Here is a 21,789-nt window from a genome sequence, read left to right on the forward strand (position 1 = left end):
TGATATCAGGCGATTGGTGCTCCTTGTCCCAGGCTGCTAAAAAAACCCCAGCAATTTTCCAACTCCATAAGCCAGCTAGAGTTTGAGCCATATATGGGCTTCTTCACACTGACACTTTTTTAATTCTTATTGCTGTATTCCCCATCCCCACTGTCCCTATGCAGCTTTGTCAATCAAGCTGCAATCCTTTGTCCTGTGGGTCTATAGTACCTCTTGTCTCATGACTGTAAGCAGTTTGATGGAGGGACAGTCTTCACTGCACTGTGTGAGTGCAGAGCGTGCTTTACAGCTTTATAAAACTGCAGCAGATATGCTGATTCTATCCTAATGCATTATGAAATATCCTAAAACCAACTAATTATTCTTCTGATGCTCTCTTGAACAGTGTGTGTGTGTGAGATTTGTTTCCTCCTGTCTGTCCAGACAAATGGCGTGAAGTGTGTATGTGTGCACCATACTGTTTCAGTTAGTGCAAAGTAAAATAATACAGATTTTTTTATTTAAGTGTGATTGCTAGGCTTTTTTTATTATTATTTTTTCCACAGCATCACTTCTGTTTCTCAGTTTCAATTTTCTTTCAAGTGAAATTTTAATCTCATGATGTTGCTTGAAAGTTTTAAATGCATGACATGTCTGTTGTTTGAAGATTCACGCACCAGGGGTATTTTAAATTCAGTGTCTGACACGGCTAATGACGGTTTCTCCCTGGACATACGTAGAGCTCTTTGTTTGCCTGTAGCATTCAAAAGAAACTTTGAGGTTTTTGTTTTTTAAATTGTGTTTTCATATTTCCAGGTGGAAAGATAAGAGAAATGGAGGAAAGAGTACAACTACAATGCAACAGTCCCACTGCTTAGTTATATTCTGTTGCACTATCCTCCCTTGCAGACACTGCATGTTTCAGACTGTAATATTACATATGTACTAGACCAGAACAACAGTGATTTTGAGAAAAAAATCTTTTTGGGGAAGAAAAAAAAGATATGAAGTGAAATTAGATCAATCATATTTTTTAAACACGGATGGAGAAAGCTTCCAAACACAGATGGCTACTCATGCAGGCAAACAGTGCAGTGCTCGCTGCCATACTGAGGCCAAGCCTCGAATAACACCACCGATGGAAAACATGTAGTGCTCTAAAGAAAGGGAGACAAGGACTGTGAAAGCATAACTGGCATTTCATTTTTATTGTCTTTTACTCAAGCAACATGCCTTGTTGGCCTGTATCAGTTCATTTGCAAATTGAGCTCTGTTTTACTCAACATTTGTTTATACTCTTAATTTACCCTGATGTAATTTTAAATCAGATCTGGTTTATGTAGGTCAGTCTCAGACTTGCAGGTCTCTTTGGCCTTAGAAAAATGCATTCCAAAAAAAAAAAAAATAAATGGATGGGTAGGATTTTACTTCTGGAAGACAAATAAATGCAACATTTTCCTTTCAGACCAGGATGACAGTAAAGTGCTGTTCCATATTAAAGTCAGCCTGGTAATGAGGTCGTCCACTTGACGCTTTGATCAGGACACGTTAAGCCATTGAAAAATTTTCAGTCCTAAAGCCACATATTTATTCTGATTTTTAAAGGTGTATGTGACTTGATATCATCTGTTGTGCTCCCTTTCTCCTTGGAAATGCTGTAAGTCCATTTGCTGAGGTAACCTGGTTCGTGTGCTGGTTTGAAACAGGAAGGAGAAAACAAATGAAGACAAGCCACTGAGCTGGAGCAACTCAGGGGAATGTTCTCCGTGCAGAAGACACTCCAGTTGTTCTCATGCATTCCAAAATTATTATGTATTTTTGCTTATAAACGCCCTTTGGACATTGTACCCTTCTTCCTTATTACTTTTCTTTTGTATACTTTGTTAATTAACGTAGGCTTCTTTGGTTGCAAGGCTATCTGGAATTCGTTCATTTTCAATTGTTCCTTTGTTGTCAGTAATGAATTTGGCTTAGAGCAAATGAAGTAGTGGCACATGTAAAATATGAAGAATTATGTGTATTTTGCAGGGTTTTTATATAAGAACATATTTAACTTGTATATTTGCAAGATGAGTGTAGTCTACTAAGTCACATATTAAGCATAATGGTTTGCAACCAAAATAATTATTTAAATTTGAAGCTTGGGGGGTAGCCACATTTTGAGACTTTACTGTAAAAAACAAAAGTTTTGATTTAGCATGACAAGTAAGTATCCATGCCTGAAAAGACTAACGTCTGTGCTTAACTTTAGTCAGTGCAAAGAGCTGGCGTACTCTGACTTAATAATTAAGTCCTTATGCTGCATGCAGAAATACAGATTATGTAAAATTGCGGGAGCTCAACGCAGAGACAGGGTCCTGCTGCCTGGGGCATGAGCCAAGCCCTCCGGGAAAGCCTGTGCACGGCAGCAGGACGCAGGACAAAGCCGAGCTGGGCCTGCTCTGCCCGAGAGCGGGAGACAACTGCTGCGTGTCAGCATGGTGCTGCCCGGAGACTCTCGGTGCCGGAGGGGCAACGGGAATGGGCTCACAGAGCCCAGATGGGGCTGGGGCCTAGTACTGCACCTCACACTCGGGCCTACCGGAGAGCCAGGGCTCGGAATGCTGTCCTTCTCCTGGGGGGTGAAATGAGGAGAAGGGTGTTAGGAGGATTTTCCCTTCCTTTACTAATATAATGTGAGGAGTACTTTTTTGAAATTCTGGAAAGATGTTTGTGTTGAAGGGTTTTTTTTAATTTATTTTTGTTTTTCAACCACATCCTGGGCTGCATCAAAAGAAGCGTGGCCAGCAGGTTGAGAGAGGTGATTCTGCCCCTCTGCTCCACTCTGGTGAGACCCCACCTGGAGTGCTGCGTCCAGCTTTGGAGTCCCCAACACAAGAAGGACATGGACCTGTTGGAGAGGGTCAAGGGGAGGCCATGAAGATGATCAGAGGGATGGAGCACCTCTCCTATAAGGACAGGCTGAGAGAGTTGGGGTTGTTCAGCCTGGAGAAGAGAAGGCTCCAGGGAAGCCTTATAGTGGCCTTCCAGTACCTAAAAGGGGCCTACAGGAGAGATGGGGAGGGAGTTTTTACAAGGGCGTGTAGTGATAGGACCAAGGGGTAATGGCTTCAAACTGGAAGAGGGTAGATTTAGAATAGATATCAGGAAGAGATTTTTTCACTATGAGGGTGGTGAGGCACTGGAACAGGTTGCCCAGAGAAGTTGTGGATGCCCCATCCCTGGAGGTGTTCAAGACCAGGCTGGATGGGGCTTTGAGCAACCTGCTCTAGTGGGAGGTGTCCCTGCCCACGGCAGGGGGTTTGGAACTCAATGATCTTTAAGGTCCCTTCCAACTCTTAACTATTCTATGATTCTATGTTTTCCTGCAGCAAGGATTGCCCTAGGAATGTGGCAGTTTTAATGGAAACACTTTTTTTAAAATGTTACTGTTTCTGAAAGTTGTTTTTTCTTTTTTATTGCCAGCCCTCTAGTCCCTCTTCTATATATTCCCTTGTCCTGCTTCATCACTTTTAATCTTCACTTCTGAGATTAGATAGAGTATTGCCCAAAACCCATTTGTTTTCGTTCTTCTTCCTCTCTGTGCTTTTGCAGTTCTGCTAAGCTTATTCTCATCGTTTCCTTTTGGTGATTTTTTCCTTGGTGGCTGTTGTTATATTTTCCTCATTATTATTAAATGATCTGTTACCCTTCTTTCCTTCCTTTCAAAAAATCCAGCTGTTCAGAATAAGCCAGGGGAGATAGACTGTGCCATTAACCTTGGTGTTTTGCTACCGGGGAAAGCTTAAAAAGCATTCAGTATCTTTTTGGAGTTTAAACCCTTGTTTCTTTCAAAAGGTAGTGAGCAGTACTCTCTTTGGAGATGTAAATCGGAATTGCTATTTATTTTTGTCTGATTGGAAGTAAGCTGTTTGCAGACATGATAATAGAAGAATTCATCTGGAACTGTACTATCTTCCATGTAGTTAAAGAAATGGGACTGATTCTGAATAATTACTCTGTGAAGGGACTGCAAAAGGAAAAGTGATATTCAGATTAGTTTCATTATTTTGGTTTAGCAGGGGGTTTATTAATATACTGAGTATGTCCTTTCTTCACAGATTAAGTTAGGAAACAAAGCAGAGTACTGTGCAGTGAGATTGAAGGTCTTAAGTGGGGTATTGGCACAGTATGTAACAGCCCCTTTTCTGGTGGTCCATAGACAGAATAATGTCTAGAATGAAAACTTGGCAGTGTTCATGGGTTCTTCTACCATTTTGTAGCACTTACCCATCCTCAATTTTGTGATGAAAACTTTCATTGCTATAAAGAATCTGGAGAAAATACGATATGCCTTATTGTTAACGTTTCCTTAATGATCATAAATAATGAATTCAGTACAGGTGACTGACTGCAGCTATACAGACTGGAGTGAGGACTAAATGTTTACTGACAATATTTTTCCTGAAGGAATGTGACGCTGCAGGTAACCCGATGTCATGTGTTGGTTTTTTTTTTTTTCAAGGACTTCTGATGGTGGAAAGACAGTTGGTACCATTGAAGTCAATCTTGTGAAGATGGGAGAGCTAGAGGATGGGGAAACGGACCACATCACAACAGATGCCCAGGATCAAAAGGTAGAAACTCAGTTCATTGCACAAAGCTAATTAGAATGATCAGCTGTACTATGCCTAAATTACTAATTCCAAATTGGGTTAAGGACTTAATAAAAAAAAAATCTGGAATAAAGTACTATGTACACTTAATCTCCCTAAACTGAAAATAGTTTTTCAAGATAACGTACGGAGTAATACTCTATCCTCAGATTCTTAGTCCCTCCCCTTCTTTAGGAAAAAAAAAGAGCTGATTTTGATCTCAACTGACCATATTTAATCAATCCTGATCAAAAAGCTGTCCATAGAGACGCCACAAAATCTGACTTTTTTTTCCCTTGGACAGTTCCTCTGTTTTCTGCCCTTGAAGTCCTGTTCACGTGGATTTTTATGTGCAACCTGTGCCCACAATACTGAAAACCTGGAAAGAATGACAGACAGGCAAGCCAAAGAAGAGGTGAACCCTTGCAAAGGGGCAGGCTCAGCTGCATTTCATGGGAGTGGGGAAAATCAATGGGAGGGATGGCACAGCAATGCAATGGTGCCTCGGGGTGCTAGCATAGGGCAGGCTTGACCAGAGGGTGTATGTAGGGATTCTTAGTTGGGGTTCTCATGGTGTGTGACAAGAGGAAGGACAGAAGGGCTTGGAAAGAGCAAAAATGCTCTGTAGTAGGCAGGTTGTTACAGGAAAAAGTGGTGGAGACTGGAGCTGGAACTGATGTGGGGGGAGTGGCTTTGAGAGGAATGGAGAACCAAAGGAGGGAGGGTGGAATGGATGGGCTGTCTTTATGATGATAAGAGGTTTGGGCTTGGGAGAGATTCAGAAATCACTGCTCAGAATGAGGAAATCAGTTTGAATGACCTGCAGTTAATAAAAAGGTTCCTTTAACTGGGTCCCTGAGTGATGGGAACTGACAGACCTGCACAGAGTTGCCTCCTCCTGGTATCTCTGCCTCTGCAGGCCTGTTCTCACTGACAGAATTTTTGCAGCCCTCATACTATGGTGTGCTGCTATACACTGTGGTGAATTCTGCTCTTCATGGGAAAAAACCAAAAAACTTTAGATAACGCTTCAGGGAATGTAAAATTAAGGACTGCATTTTTTTTTTGTTTGGAAGTAACACGTAAGAATGTATTTTTGGAGAAAAGGGCATTGTTCTGAATATCTTTTCTGCTCAGCCAAAACAGTCTACTTTTGGGCCAACCTCTGAGGATAGATTTTATGCTTTTTTCACCATTCTTCTCAAAGGACCTCAATGCCTTTTTAAAACAGTGGACCAGTGGGGCCATTTCCAAAGAAGCCAACAAATGCTGTGAAACCTTTCTGGTTTTGTACTATAAAACTTCCACAAAATATACAACATGGACTGTTTTTTCAGCCTTCTCTTTCATTTTGCTTTTCTTCCATTTCAAAATGTGGAATGAGACTTCTCACAATTATTTGAGATGTAATTAATAAGCTCTGTCTAGTTTGGGGGAGCCGAAGGCTTTAATAGCATCCTTCTAGGGGATTCTAATACCTTGTGAAGAAGGACTAACCCTGTGAGAGCTGTATTTTCTGCAGTCTTTAAAGGAGTCCTTAGTTTTTATGGATTAGTTGCTTCATGGTGTTGCTTTATGGAGTCTTAGTTTGTATGTTCACAGTGAGGATGGAATTGTGAGAATATAGAGTTACTGAATTACTTCAAAGAAATAAGTTCTGAATTAGGTTTACTAACTCGTTAGATAAACTTTGTGCAGGGAATTAGTCATGGAATAGTAAAGTGATAGTTAATTTCAATCCGAGATATCAACTGGTAGGGAGTACATCATGTCTGGCTCTTTGCTTCGAGCCCTGCAACAGGACATCTATTAACTGGGGAAGCCCTGGGAAGAGAGCTCCCTATCACCTCTAGAGGCTATCGGGGGTTTTTTTTCTGACCACATGGTGGAGGAGCATTAAATATATACGTTCTAGTACATTTACCATAGATTTACACTGGTTGATTTTTCTGTAAACTTTGTATACTTTTATACACTAATCTTATGAAAGAAATCTTCCAATTCACTTGTGTAACAAATTACTTTAATCACAAGCCGCAAGCACATTTTTAAAACTTTTTGCGGTTCCTACTTTTTCCTTGTTTAAAAATTCATGGGGTGCTTTCTGACATTGTGCGTGTGAAAACTGCCTTGTCAAAAGAAACATCTCTGAAAGCACAGAGCTTGTCAAAAATCATTTTAACCTCTGCCATTGTATTGGTAGGAGACCTGTTTTATTATGGAATAGCTGATCATATTTTGCCATTTTCTCTGCTATAATTTTGATTGTGTTGCAGTATATTGGAGCAGAAATATAGAGAGAAAAATGTAAATTTTAATTAAAGGTTGGGAAGTTATATTATCAGTGATATTTTTCAGTCTGCTGTTTATAAACTGCTATGAATTTCCTTGTAACACCTGAATGTGTTACATTTACAGTTGCATTTCTTTTGTAGTGTGCATTGGTTCGGGAATGTACAGCCACTGAAGGCATAAGTGGTAAAGACAACTTGCCTTCATTAAATGCAGGTAAGTGTTCAAACAACCATAAAAGATGACTGTTGCAACGCTATGTCAGATCCTGAAGAAATCACAAAGATTTGTGTCAGACCTCTTAAGCTCTTCAAATGGTGTGCAATTTTTTAAATTTAATATTTTAATGTTTTATACATATTTGGCAGTATCGTTTTACTGAGAAACGTGAGGAAAACTTTCACAAATGTCAATTATGCTTTCTGCTAAAATCTCCCACTCCTACATCTTTACTGTTCAATGATTTTCAAGACTGTCAGTGACTTCAGTGGGCATGGAATTAACCTCATAAGTTTTTGTCATGTCATTGCATGACATTCTGTTAAAGTAATTATGCATTATTTGCAACTGAATACCCTGGAGAATTAATCTCTCTCATAGCTGATGAAGTGGCCATTTCAGTTTGAACTGGAAGCTATATGTTCTAAAATGAAGGAAGCTGTTGGCAAGACGTTCTCAATTCTAGGTCAGCTCTGGGCTCAAGTGTAGTGTTGAATAGATCTATTTCTCTTTCATTATACTGAGAAATATTACATGCTGATATGCTGCACCATAAAAGTTTTATTAGCCCAAGTTTATGAATCTCCATTACTCTGCAGTAACAATGTCACAAATAAGTTATATGGGTCGTCTGAAACCACAGCGCTGTCAAGAATTCTGTGTATTTGCGGTATACAGTTGCAGAGAAATGTTCCTGAAGTTTTGAAACCTTTTAAAACCCTTACTGAAACTTTCTCATATGACTTCACTGATAGGACAGGAGACTTATTAGACTAGCTTTGCACTCTGAAGGAAGCACTAGAAACTCCATAAAATAGGTTTTTCCATGTGTGTATGAAAGCTGTAATTTTTTTTGCTGTGATTTGCTGAGACTAGATCAGAAGCAGGAAAAAAAAAAATTTCTTCAGAACTGCCATTTCTTTCCATTGATTTAATGTGAGACTAGATGTGTTTGCGGAAAAGATATTCATTGAGAATTACTGAACGCCCAGGAACTACATCTGGCTCCGGAAATTCCTGATCTGAAAATAGCTGGAGGCAGGGAGAGTATCTTGCATCTCTAGGTATCTGTTCATGGTTCTTCTTGGAGACTAGATGCAGAGCCAGTTGAACCGTTTGGTCTAACTCCGTGCAGCCATTCTTTGATTCTGATTCTCTATGTCGTCCAGATAAATCAGAGAAAATGTTACTGATTCACAATTGTTCTGTTTTGTTTTGGTTTGGTTTTTTTGGGGGGGTGTGGGTTGTTTATTTGTTTTTTCTCTGGTTTGCTGCCTCTGTTGGATGGGTTTGATTGGGTTTTTTGGTTGGTTTTTTTAGATGGGGAAATGCTGGAGTTTGGGCAATGTACGTTGTTGGAACTGTTGGAACTTCCAAGGAAGATGTCAGTTTTATGAATAGTGAAGTTTAGATTACTTTGTCATGAGTATTTGCATGTAATTCTACAGTACATTATACAGTATAACATTTCTACATTTATTGCTTTCATATACAAACATACAACAGAAAACCAAAACCCCCACCCTACCCAACATCACTAGGGTTTATAGAGTCAAACATCCTGTGGAGGAGTTTTTGTCAGTTTTTGTTTTTGAAAAGAGTTGAGGGGAAAGGGCAAAACTCGCATATACAAGAAATGACAGCAGGCAGGATATTGGAAAAAGTTTTCAGTCACAGGAAGTGTGTTCTAATAAATACTTATTCTTCAGTCTGTTTCCTGTACTTGTGACTTCCTCTTCTCACCCCAGCATTGCCTCCTCTTCTCTGCTGACACCTGGCACCCGTTCCAGGTTATGTCAGTCTCACTCTTTTTATTGAATTCCCAACTTGTTTTCTTAGAAAATTTTAGCTCTTCTTTTATACTCTTAGCCTCTTTGCTCAACCAGTCAGACTTCTTCCCCAGCATGCCTCCATGATTAAGCTTCACGTGGGTCAAAGCTCTGTGTGTTGCCTGGACACTGACTTTCTCCTACGTGTAACTGCTTATCTTAAGGGTGTTGTACCACACACTAGTTCTACCCAAAAACATATGACTCATATGTGCACAGTTTTGTTGGTATTAGAAGCTGGGAAGGATGCAAGAATTTTCAGTAAAGGTAGACCCTTTGTGCATGTATGAGGTGTTAGGTTTAAGTTTTGAGTTTTCACATACTGAGATTTCTTTTCCAAGTCTGTATGTCATTGTCAGATCTGGGTAGATTGCCATGGATATAGTAAAATGCACATCTCTGTAAAAGGTTTACTTCAGAATTCAAGTTTATAAAGTACATAATTGCAGATTTCTGGCCTCGTTCTGTGCATCTGGACCATCTTAACTGAAAATTTCAAAAAACAATCAGTTTAAGCCAGACAAATTTCAATGTGGTAAAATTAGAGGCAATCAAAAACAAGGACTGAAGGGAAAGGAACAATATCAGTAATGCAGTAGAAATGATAACATCAACGTTGCCTGCACTATTTTCCCTGCTCTCTACATACAGAACTATCTACAGTACGGTATATATTTCATTTACATATGTATTTAGTACATGTGTATACTGTTGTAAAGATTTCTGGTTCCTTCTGTCTCATGTTGTTTATCAGGCCTTCAGAACTATGGAACTGAAAAAATACCCTGTGTGAATCCTTAAGCCTGTAGGCATAGATGCACAGTGGCATTCTTCTGAAATTTAAATCTTAATATAAGGAACTCATAGCCCTCAAGTGAGTTATGAGCCACTTACTGAGTGAGTGGGAATGAGTATCATATTTCACAGAGGCTTATCACTGTTCCATTTATACCCCAAGAGATTGAATTTATATGTCTCAAAATTCAGTTATTTATTTATAACACTGGAGAGTTTGCCAATTGTTTGCATGTAAACATATTGCGCTTGACAATAAAAAAGAGAAAAAAAGTAATTGAAAATAAGCAAAAATTAAGAAAGTTGAAATTTTTCTTCCTGAGATGATATACATAAATGCACCTGTGAGACAAAGGAAGATATAAATAGAAACACTGTTAGTAAATTAGTATATGGCAGCAGTATGCTTTGATCTATGTTCGATAGGGAACAAAAATGAAAACAGAGTATTCAATCTTTTATTAATTTTTTATTTCACTTGCAGGAGAAGCAGTGTGAAGGATATTGCGTGGAATAAAAAGCACGGAGGTCTTTAAATTTAAAAATGAGACTGTCCAAAAATATGGATGATTAAATATATGGCATTGACTTTTAAGCTTCATGCTACAGACAAAGGCTTTTAAAATATTTTTTTCTTCTTTTAACCACTGCAGTTCCTCTAGATTTAATTTTTTTTTTTCCAATGCTTTTCATGATCACTATCTAAGTACAGGAAGCATTACCTTTAGGAAACTTCCACTCATTTTAGTAACTACTTTTTATAAAAGCCAAATCTAGTCTTGCCATTCTTACTGTTTGGGTGGTTTTACATGCCTTCTGGATTTCTTTTTTAGACAGCTTGTTGTAATTAGAAAGCAATTATTGTTGTAATTGGAAAGGAAAATACATCTAAGATTTTTATGGAATCGCATGACTTCAGTAGTTCTGTTTATAAGAGAAACATTAAGTATTGTGCAGCTCTTATTGATGACCTCAAGCTTTAGCGGTACTGCAAATGGAACTTATTTGGATTCCTTGTGAAAACAAAATTCCCATGCTTTTTTTTCCTGAGTTTGTAAATGAAATTTTCTTCATAAACCAATGGAGAGATGTTCCCACGGTGTTTTAAAACTTGCAACACGCTTGAGAGTATCCCCATCAGAAAATTCAGACTTGGTGCTAGTATTTGAAGAATAGTCTAATAATTCTAACAATGATAAAAGTCACAACGTTGGATCCACTTTTACAAAGTGATTCCTAGTCTTCTGTGCTATCATGCTGCCGTCATGTTGGGTTTTTTATTTGGTTTTGTTTTTTTCCTGTGATGGTGGTGGTGATAGTGGGGAGATAGGAGGAAAAGAGATTGTGGAGCTATGTATGTGCATTAGGTTCTCACAGATAAATTCTGAGTGCAAATTAAAGGGCTCTTCTTGGAAAACGTCCTTTGATAACTTCTTAGGAGGTAGATAAAAAAAGGTAAAATATAGAAAAGAGCCTTTTGTGTCTAGGGCATCATCATTTGAAATGTCCTCATAAAAAGTTAGCCTGCTTCCTAGTGAATAGGTGGCACTAAAAAAAAAAAAAAAAAAAAAAAAATTATCATCTGTTTTGGCAGGTTTCTGTTTGAGGGCAGACCTGAATTAGGTCTTATCTTCTTGAGCTCTCCCTGATATCTGAAGATTGTCATTCCCTGTCTTGCTAACGGAAGATGATTGGTGCCATATCACTACTTTGTGGATTGACAGAGGCTGCAATATTATTGAGAAAATATTTCATTTCAATTTTCATTTTGCTGATTTCATTAATTAGAAGAATCTTAGCAAAAGAGGAGGAAAATAGGAAACCATTGCAGCGTATTTTAATCAAGTGATATAATAAGGCCCTGACCCCGGGTCTAAATTGATTATAAGCACAGGATTTGGAGATGCTGCTTTTTTTTTTTGTGGTGGACAATAGTTAAGTGTGGTGAGGATTCTCAAGCTGTAAAACGTGTGTAAAGATGCTTAAACATTGAGGTATTTTGGGTGTTAGTAATAAAGAAAAATTGCTGTTATTCATATGCTGTAGCTATCCAGTATCTATTAGGCTTATTTCATAACAGTAAGCAGGAATTTAGTTTTTGTAAGTAAAATCACTAATAAATAAAGGCAAAATGGCCCTAAAAAGGCTTCCAGTTTCTTATTGAAGACTGATGATTAAAGAGATCTCAGTAGAGTGATAGGAATAGAAAACAATACATCTGCAATTGCTTAAAAATGATTATTTACAACATTGCTTCCTTTATGAGTTGCCAACAACTGTTTTACTACAGATGTCTTTGAATCTGTGGTCTTGTTTTAGGCCTTTCCTAAAGGACTTCTGTTAAAAACCAGTTTGATTAGATAGACAAGACAGTTTGTGTATCTTCAATAACTTAGTCTGTGTGTTTCATTCTCTATAAATCAGCCTGCATAGGCAATAATGGTAGCAGTTGGTTGTGAAGCTGAAATTTCTATTAGTAGATGTCGTTTTGACAGCAACAGTTTCCTCACAGTGCACATGGGAAATGCATCCCTCTGAGTTATAGACCATTCAGTGGCAGATCAATGGGAGCCTGCTCTACAGCAGCTTTTTCCAGAAGGCTGATGGAAAGGTACTGTTGGAGGATTTGGATGGCTGTCCAAAGTCATTCTGAGTTAGGAAGCAGTGGATGTGTGTGTTAAATACCAATCATTTGTCTCCAAGGAAGCTTATCAATGTAGTCAAACAAAACTTTTCTTCCCTGGCTTTTTCCTAATTTTCTCTTTCCGGAAAATTAGTTAAGAGCAGAGGGAGGGGAAAAAAAAAATAAAAAGAACAGGAGAGAGCAGAAATGTCCCACCTTTATTACAGAGCATCATTGTAAGATCTGGATGGAAACATAGCCAACGTGCCAGAGCTTTAAGATAAAAAACATAGTGTTAAATAGGTTTTTAAGCATAACCTTCCAAGACATCAAGTAAATGACTTTTTTTCCCCTCAAGCTAGAATGGTGGTCTGAGAACAGTGTGTGTAACGTATTTACAGGATTGTTGTATTTATTTCTAAGTAGTGACAGTCTCTTGACCATGACAGTGATCAAGTTGATTCTGAAATGGCATCCTCTTGGCCATGTCAATGTTCAAGTTTCCTTTAATGTAGATGCACACCATCTTTTTGTGTGTGCATGTCATGGAGAAGATGCATCAGTTATAGCTAAACTTTGAGGCATCGTTCACTGGTCCCAGGCAATTTATTAGGAATGTGAGTGATACTAGCAGAGAGTAAGGGATGGCATTGATAGTGTGCAAGTTCATTGTTCATTTGCGTATTCCATTTTTTTCCTGACTGTATCTTAAGTGTAAGAATAGAGATCATAATTTACATTCTCACTACACTGAAATGCTAAATTCACAGGATACCTACTGTGTGGGTAAAATGTGATTTATCTACTTTACTAGTAATACTTTGTCCTCCACACGCTGCTATAATAAATTAAATACAAATTTAATGGTTTTAATAGAATTCTAATGGTTCTAAAATTAATTCTGGAAGTGAGGGGGAAGTAACGTATTATTTTTGGATGAAAATGTTGTCATAAATTTTTAGAGTCATATAACCATAGTAAAGCAACGATATAATTTTTCCTCTCTGCAGTGTTAAAAAACCCAATCTGTAAGTTATATAGATTCCCTACTTCTGACAACAAGTGGATGCGGATCCGGGAACAGATGGCCGAGACCACCCTCTCTTTCCATGTTCCTAAAGAACTGATCAGTCTGCATATAAAGGAGGATATGAGAAGGTAAGAAAGAAGAATTAGCAATAGTAAATACTAAATTTTATTTTTGAGTTGTAAGTGATGAGGTAAAAATGTTGATTTGTAGTATGAAATAGGCAAAATACAGAGATCTTTTTGGCTGCTAAGAATTTACATCTGTAACTGAAGAACAGAATTGATTGCTAAGAATTTTTAGGACTCCAGTGACTTCATAAGTTCTGAGCAATTAACTGTGCTAAAGTGTGATCATGACTTTAAATGTGTAAGCATCAACATATAAATATTCTGAAAAGTTAACATTTTATAAAGAAACGACACATGACAAGGGTGTTAAGTAGCATGTTTGGCTTTGTGTCTGGGCAATGCTAATGTCACAGACAAACCTTATGCAAGCAATGACGTGTTTGTAGTTAATAAAGGAGCAATGAGAATATAAATCACATTTCCTCTAACTAGTTGGCGTAAGAAAAGGATACCAAACTAATGTGAGTTTGAAACGTTTGCTCATGTTTGGCCTTGTAACCAGGAGGGACATCTGAGGATCATTACAATATGTGTTGCTTGGGAAAAAAGAGGGTAAGGGGGCACAAGTGTCCCAAAATCCTTTGTATGTCCAAATTCCTACTGCAGTGACTAAAATGGCAGCCTGTCCTTGAATACTTGTAAGCTGTGCTGATACAACTGCAGAAAAAGCACTATTTTAAGCAGGGCTCCCCTGAAAGCATACCTTCTTTTTCCAATGGATGGTGTAGAAGGACTTTCCCCATGAAATTTGTCTCACACATAGATGTGCATCTGATCTCATGTATAAGAGTAACGCTGGGAGCTAGTGCTGCATCCCAAAGCCACCCTGGGCACTCTCAGGCAACTCCTTCCCATCAGAGGGAGTTGCCTGTCGTTGTTTACAGTGGTTGGTTGTCCTGCAATAGGAGCCTATTTTCTTTTTTTATTCACCCCACCCACTGCTTCTGTATGATCGCTTTATGACAACAGAACAGCGTGTGCAAGACCAGAATCTTGCTTTTAATAAAGTCAATGGACTGATACACACTTATGCATGGTGATGATGGGTTATAAAAATCATATGAATTGTTATAATACTTCAGTCATTTAATACAGTGTTTAGGCATTTATGGCCTGATCTTGTTTGAGAATACTAATGTGTAAGTTTTTTTAGTAAGCAATAAAAATAGATTATGGTGACTTGGACAGTTGATCCACTTCCCAGATTTTCATTTGCCCCATGGGTAAATGCCTTTTAAATGTTAGGGGATTATTTTAACCACTTTTACTACTACTGCGTTATTCTCTCCAAAGGTATAATGCAAGTAATAGTGCTTGCTGTTATTTCGTATTATAGTATTCACCTCCTTGGATAAAGTCATGGTAAGAATCACCATGGTTTGTTTTTTTAATGATTATTCAACACTCACCAAAACAAAGAAAAGCTTTGAGGAAGAAACAGGTAAACGTTGCTCAAAGATTGACACAAGTGGTTCTGATTTTCCTGACTGCCAATGTGGTTAGCTGTTCAAGCCTGGTAGAAAGTGCAGGTGTGAGATAAAAAAAGCCAAAGTGATTGTATCAGTCTGAGGGAGGAGGTAAGACCAACCAAGAGGAGCAACTACTTGTGGTAGAATACTAGCAGATAGTGGGAATAGGGACATCTGTGTCACCTATCATGGTATAAGCATGTAGCTTGGAGCTTCAGCTTTGTATGGGCTTTGCTTTTTTGAAATAATTGCAGTATTTACCCCATTGTGCATCCAAAAGGATGCGAAACCTTTCTCTTATTTTCCATCAGTTACTGCATAAAGGAATACAAGTATATGAATGTAAGTTTAACTTGAATTTTTGTGAGCAGTGTTTAGACTACTGCCCTCCTCAAACATGGTCAGTTTGAAAACCATAAATTTATAAGCTAAACGATAAAATATATTGTAATGTATGAACACTATGGAATTCTCTGTCCTCTTGATTTTGCTGTCAGTAACTAATTTTGGAAAAGATGGCCTCTGTGAAAGTCTGAGAGGAGTTTTCATATCAGACTCGAGGTAAAATTTGCTGGGCTTTAATTATTGGGTGTTTAAAGTTGTAGTGCGTTGAAATGGAGTAATGTTACCTGATTTGTTTTGCGATAGTTACCTCTACATAACATTACCTATTATTCAGCACTGCTGAAAGCTAGAAAATGTTAACTTATGTACTGACTGTCCTGCCAGAGAGGGTTTTTTGTTGTCTTCTGCAAAATCCACCCCGATTTTAAGACTCCAGAAAATCATTCTGTACCAGTCAGCACTGCTTCTCAGAGACTGGCTGCTAAAATTTGCAGATGTTGTATTTGTGCACAGCATGCCCCTTTCTTAAAGAAGTCCATGTCAAGCAAATGATATAACTTGTAGTTCAACTTAGGGCCTCCCACGTTATAGTGAAGGACAATACCAAACCAAAGCAAAAATAATCTTTTTCTCAAGATTATAATTATTTTAACATGTTCAAATTCTGTCATCACAAAAAGCATTTGAATTTTTACGTTGTTAACTAGAGATTTTTCACTTACCGGTGTTTATCCATGGTTCTAATAGCACTAAGTTGAGTGTAGTTTCATCAGTTGATGTCAGTGAGGATGCAGAGAATATAAATTAAAGGCATTAAGGCTTTAAGATGATTAGAAAAGCTTTGTACAGTTTTATTATATTGCTAGTGTCATAAAGATCCTCACTATTTTGAATGAGACACTGTTAAATAAATTGGGGAGAAAAGAAAATAGAAACCCACAAAACTGTTTAAATGCTTGAGTAATCATGCAATTAATAATGTGATTAATCATGCCACATATATGATTCCAAGCTGAGATAAAGGAAGTTATGAATATAAACTATGAGAGTAAAATGGCTTTGCTTATATCATAGAGCTGAAACAGCAGTATCTTAAGCTGATTCCAGTGTTTCCTGATGAAACAGTAAAATCTAAAAAACAACCAACCAAACAAAAAAAAATAAAACCCCACACCTAAACCCATTGTATACACCACTGCTAATTGCTAAAATACAATTTAGGATTAAAGTGTAAATTCCACAGATGCCATTCTGAATATTATTGTATTTGAGACTCTATGCAGTCATGTGGTACAGGAGAATTATGCTCTGCTCTTAAACGTGAATCATAGAACTAACCTGTAATGATCATGCTGTTTGAAGATCTTGTGTCTTTCAAATATAAACCTAAGTAATAAAATATCCACGGAAGGGAAAGAGTTTTAAGGCAGGAAGGAAGAAATGGGTTTAATTTAGCTTATATATTGTCTACACTTCTGCATAATAAAAAGGGGGATGGTGGTGGGTAGAAATGTAAAAGGAACTTAAAAGCTCTCAGGAACAGTATAAAATATTCTCAAGCCTTTGCAAATCCCAGTCTATTCTCCACATATACACAGAAGAAAAAGGTTTTAAAGTATTTTTAGTGGCTTGTTTTTTGGGGGTGGTTATTTGTTTGGTTTTGCTTGCTTAATTTTTGTGGGTTTTTTTTAAAGAAATGTTTAAGGCATGCAAAAGGTAAGAAAAACCTACATTTTAGTTTTTAGTTACCTGTCAGGCCAGGCTTCCCAGAACCTGAAATAGTTTTGGGAAATTCTGTAAGAAGATAAAAACGGCAACTGTTTTGAAGAGGTTCTAAATGAAAACTATTAGAAAAGAAAGAAAAATATCCCTTTATTCATTTTTGTGATAGCTTCCCCAGAAGGGATTAAATCCTCCTTAGTAATTGTCTGGTTTAGGAACAATATAGTAAAAAGGCTATGATACTTTTATTTCTGGAGAGAATGTTATATTGTTTTGATGGGTTATTGCCTGTATATCACACGACCGTAACTTGTGGTAAAGAAAAATGAGAGTAATTTTATCTGCTTCTAGTCTACAAAAAAAAAAAAAGATGAAATGGTTATCCATAAACATGTACACTTTACAGTAAAATTTGTTGGGAAAAATAATTCCTGTGCTCCTTTCCTTAGAAGGAAGCTTCTAAGCTTTCTTTACTTATGAGTGATTGAGTCATGCCCCAAAGCTTGTGGTGTATATTTACTCCAAAGCTCCTGTTTGATGAATATTCAGAACTTTGTCACCTTTATAATATTATAACACTTTTGCAAATATAATCTGCAGAAATGTCTGATCTTGTTTTGAATCCTGCTAAGCACTTTGCTTCTGATGTTTTGTGAAAATGAATTTCAGAAGCTAACTGCTTGGTGGAGGCAAAAATCACTTCCTTTTTTTGGTTTTGAATTTGTCTTTTTTTCTTCACTGAGAATTGCATCACTGGATTTTTGAAGTTGAATGAATCAAAAATTACTACTTTGTCTTAATACAGCATTTGTGGTTTATGTGCTTTCATCATATGTCCTCTTAATTATCTCCTCTTCATATTATTACACTGATTTTTTTCAACTTCATCTTTCAATTTGTGAAGATTTGTGCTGTGTTCCTAATGATGCAAATGGCTATTCCTGCTGTTCCCTTTTCTGAGACAGAATAGTCAGATCCAAAAAAGTTCTTTGAGGGAGTGTGCCTTTCTGACTCATCTTACTCCTCTTGATATCTTGCTGGTGTTTGTTGCTTTATTTGGATTTTATTGTGACTGACCACAGGTTTTTACTGTACTTTTCAAAATGGTGTCCGGACTGTTGAAGCTAGTGTTAGTTTTGCAAAAACAAGTTAATTGGGAACATGATTACAGCATTAGGACTTTCTTCAAATAATTTCTAAACATGGTGCATACCACTTGTTCAAAGTACTCCTTAGAGAATTCAGTATTTTGCATTTTCAGCATTGAATATGTTTCCTGTAGGCTTCCAAGCTGTTCCTGTATCCTCATATCCAGAGTGATGAGAAAGAGACTTTTTCTGTTACTGCGGTCATCAGAGTGTGTGGCACAAAGCAGAGACTGTTTAAGTAGAAATTATCAACATGAATGATACAGGAAGTTCTTTGTGCCTCCTCCAGGTGCTTTTAGCAGTTTACTGTAATCATGCACCTAAGGTGTTCTTAAAAATAAAATAAATTTAAAAAAAACAACAACCACAAAACCACAAGCAAAACCCAAACAAAACATGAGTTGATAAATCAAAAGGCAGCATATTATTCTGAGCCTTGGGTTCTCAACCATCATTTGATAATGGGTTTCATTGAACATTTTCTTGGACTAAAAAAAAAAAAGCATGTAATTTTACTTCGAGTCTAACGGCAACAGTATTTAATTGCTAGCGATCTCAGAAGTGTGTCCAGTCACATAGTGTCACGGATCACTGATTGTCCTGAAGTAGTTGTTCACAAAGAAAAGCACAGATACTTCAGTCCAGACACAGATCCTCCCAAAGCATCCTGCATATCAGTGTAACAGCTTGCGCGATGACTCTACTTTCCATTAGCCGGGGAAGGCTGGGTAAAGCTCAAGTCCCCTGAAGGGCAAAGTGCCCGTGGCTTGTAGCTATGTAAATCAGTAAGTCATTCCCGATAAAGAAGTTGTTGGTTTTCAAATAGGAGCCTGAAACGAAGGTTCATGACATTGCTAATAGCGCTGTGGGGTCCTGAGGAGTCTCGTATCTTGTTATTAGACTTTTTCATCTCTTTAAAATTGTGTTATGGTGGCACCAATGATCATTAATCTTTGCACTAATGATCAGTGTGGTATATAGTGCTTGCAGCATATCAGGATCCAATATTGTATTTTTCTGCCATAATGGCAGAAAAGAGTTTTGAAGAAAGGGTAAGTACATATTAATTTTTTAAATAGGGAACTACTTCCAATCATAATGGGAAGTTCTCAGTGAAAGCTGGCATAATTAGTCTACTATAGGAAAGGATGGATGTGAAAAACAAAGTACCTGAGAAAGGCTTAAAAATGAGCTAATTAGCTAATGTTTGAAGTGGAGAAGGAACGGGACTGATTGTTTACATCTGCATTCTGAGGCAATTTACATTGCCTCTGTACTGGGCGCTGGTGAGGCCTCACCTCGAGTGCTGGGCCCCTCACTACAGGAAGGACATTGACCTGCTGGAGCGTGTCCAGAGGAGAGCCACCAAGCTGGTGAGGGGTCTAGAGAACAAGTCATATGAGGAGAGGCTGAGGGAACTGGGCATGTTTAGTTTGGAGAAGAGGAGGCTGAGGGGGAACCTCATTGCCCTCTACAACTCCCTGAAAGGAGGGTGTAGAGAGGTGGGTGTTGGCTTCTTCTCCCAAGGGAATAATGGCAGGAGCAGAGGAAATGGTCTGAAGTTGGGGCAGGGGAGGTTTAGATTAGATATCAGGAAGAATTACTTTACTGAGAGAGTGGTCAGGCCCTGGAACAGCCTGCCCAGGGAGGTGGTGGAGTCGCCATCCCTGGAGGTATTTAAGAAACGTGTAGACATGGCACTTCAGGGCATGCTCCAGTGCCCAAGATTGTTGGTTTGTGTCTGTTTGTGGGTGGGGTGGTGTGTGGTTGTGGGTGTTTATTTTGGTTTGGTTTTGGTGTTGGTGTTCTGGGATTTTTTGGGTGTGGGTTTTGGTTTTTTTGGGTTTTTTTTTTGTTGGTTGGACTCTATGATCTCAAAGGTCCCATCCAACCAAAAATATTCTGTGATTCTGTGATTCTGGTTAGATACAAATGGGGCAGGATTATGTCAAGGCCACCAAGGAAGATACTGCAGTAATCAAGGCTGGAGACAATGAAAGTTGAGACATGCTCCTGGGTGGGAGTTTCCGTCGTGCATTGACAGAAAAGACAGGAGACAGTCTCAGGAGCTGAACAGCAAGACATAGACAAAGCTTGGATTTGATTCTTAAAGAAGGGTTGAAGTTGATGCTGAGCACACAATCTGTCATAGTGATGAGTGTAATTACCTGGAAAACTTTGAGAGGGGATTTGGAGTTGGGGGAAGAAGATGATGAATAGCTCTATTTTAACAATATGGAGTTTGCTCTGAGCTTACTGCTCTGTTGACAAGCTATTCAAAATTCCATGACTGCATTGAAACAGAGTCATTAACTGATTTGCCCTCGGTAGAACCAATAAATATTATAAATTATAATTTGCTTTTACACCACAATTGTTATTTGACACAATTACTGGTTATGTGTGTTTTTTAAAGTTATTCAATGAAATAAGTTCTGATATAAGTATTATAGCATTATTAAAAGAAATTTAAGATTTTTTTTAAGATTGTTGTGGGCATTAGTGTGAAGTATAAACTTCAAAATGTGAAAAATACTGTTCCTTCAATCTGTTTACTTTTGAGAGGGGTGCTTCACAATAATAATAGGTAAAGCTTGGTACTGTGGAATATTGTCGATGGAGCTTAGATACAGGAAAGAGAATTCTTTTTTCAGTCATAACTCAGAGTTGTACTGAGTCAACAGCAGTGACAAATCACAAGACACAAATAGTATCTAAATCCTATGTCTGCTATATTTGCACTTGAAAAAAAGATATAAAATGTGCAACAAGGTTGTTTTTGGAGGAATAGTGTCTATGGCATATAATCCTGTTATCTCATGGTTTTGATTTTACTGTATTCTTAATTGAAAATAAATTTTAAAAAGGCAGTATTTAAAGTTTCCATGCTATATATGCTCTAGATTACTATAAAACTGCACACTTACTTTATTAAAACATTGCAGATAAGATGTGTCTTTTTATGACATACTAGTGGCTGCATTTTGACTTCAATGATGCGTATATGTTCCTGAGATGAAACAAATACAAGCTTTGTCGACAACAATAAGATGCAGGAAAATGTGTCCTTGAAAACATGTTAAAGTTAATATGGTGGGATTTGTGTTTTCCCTGCCCGTTGCTGTTGGTGTCAATGGAGTTAACTCACAGTCAGCCAGTTAAACCAAATTTTTTTTTTTTTTTTGCTTGAATATTTTAGTCTGAGATAAGGGATTTCTGTTCCTGCTATTGCCTGGCTTGAGCATGGGACCAACAGCTCCAGGAGGGGGCTCAGATAGCAGCAGGGGAGCGGAACCCCAACAGTGGGTTTTCCATGAGACAGAGGGCTCTGAATGTGGCATATTGCTCTGCCCGCCTCTCACTGTGTCTCTGCAGAATACTATATTCCTGTATAGGATAAGTAGTAAAGTTTTGGAGCTCAGCCAGGTCCAAACATTGTTTCTAAAATTATCAAATAAGACAACGTAAATATTGAGGGCTGAAATATCTTCACTGCAAATAAATAAAATTGGATACCCTGCCAAATCTTAGGAGCTTTTCTTAGGAGGAAGCCCTGAGATTGTCATTTAATGGGAT

At 37.9% G+C, this 21,789-nt stretch overlaps 1 protein-coding gene across 5 annotated transcripts in view; it reads left to right on the forward strand.

Annotated features, from left to right (window-relative positions):
• Positions 1-21,789, forward strand: part of INPP4B (inositol polyphosphate-4-phosphatase type II B) — a 176,406-nt gene that overhangs the window by 56,590 nt on the left and 98,027 nt on the right. For 3 of the 5 annotated variants that reach the window (XM_074155063.1, XM_074155062.1, XM_074155059.1), the window contains exons 1-3: positions 4,536-4,595; positions 7,049-7,121; positions 13,382-13,529. In XM_074155063.1, coding sequence (XP_074011164.1) covers positions 4,536-4,595; positions 7,049-7,121; positions 13,382-13,529 — 281 coding nt within the window. Of the gene's footprint in view, positions 1-4,483; positions 4,596-7,048; positions 7,122-13,381; positions 13,530-21,789 lie in introns of those variants that run through there. The other 2 variants (XM_074155061.1, XM_074155060.1) reach the window with 1 other exon arrangement.

The sequence above is a fragment of the Numenius arquata genome, chromosome 10 (genome assembly GCF_964106895.1).
Source record: "Numenius arquata chromosome 10, bNumArq3.hap1.1, whole genome shotgun sequence".
Taxonomy (NCBI): domain Eukaryota; kingdom Metazoa; phylum Chordata; class Aves; order Charadriiformes; family Scolopacidae; genus Numenius; species Numenius arquata.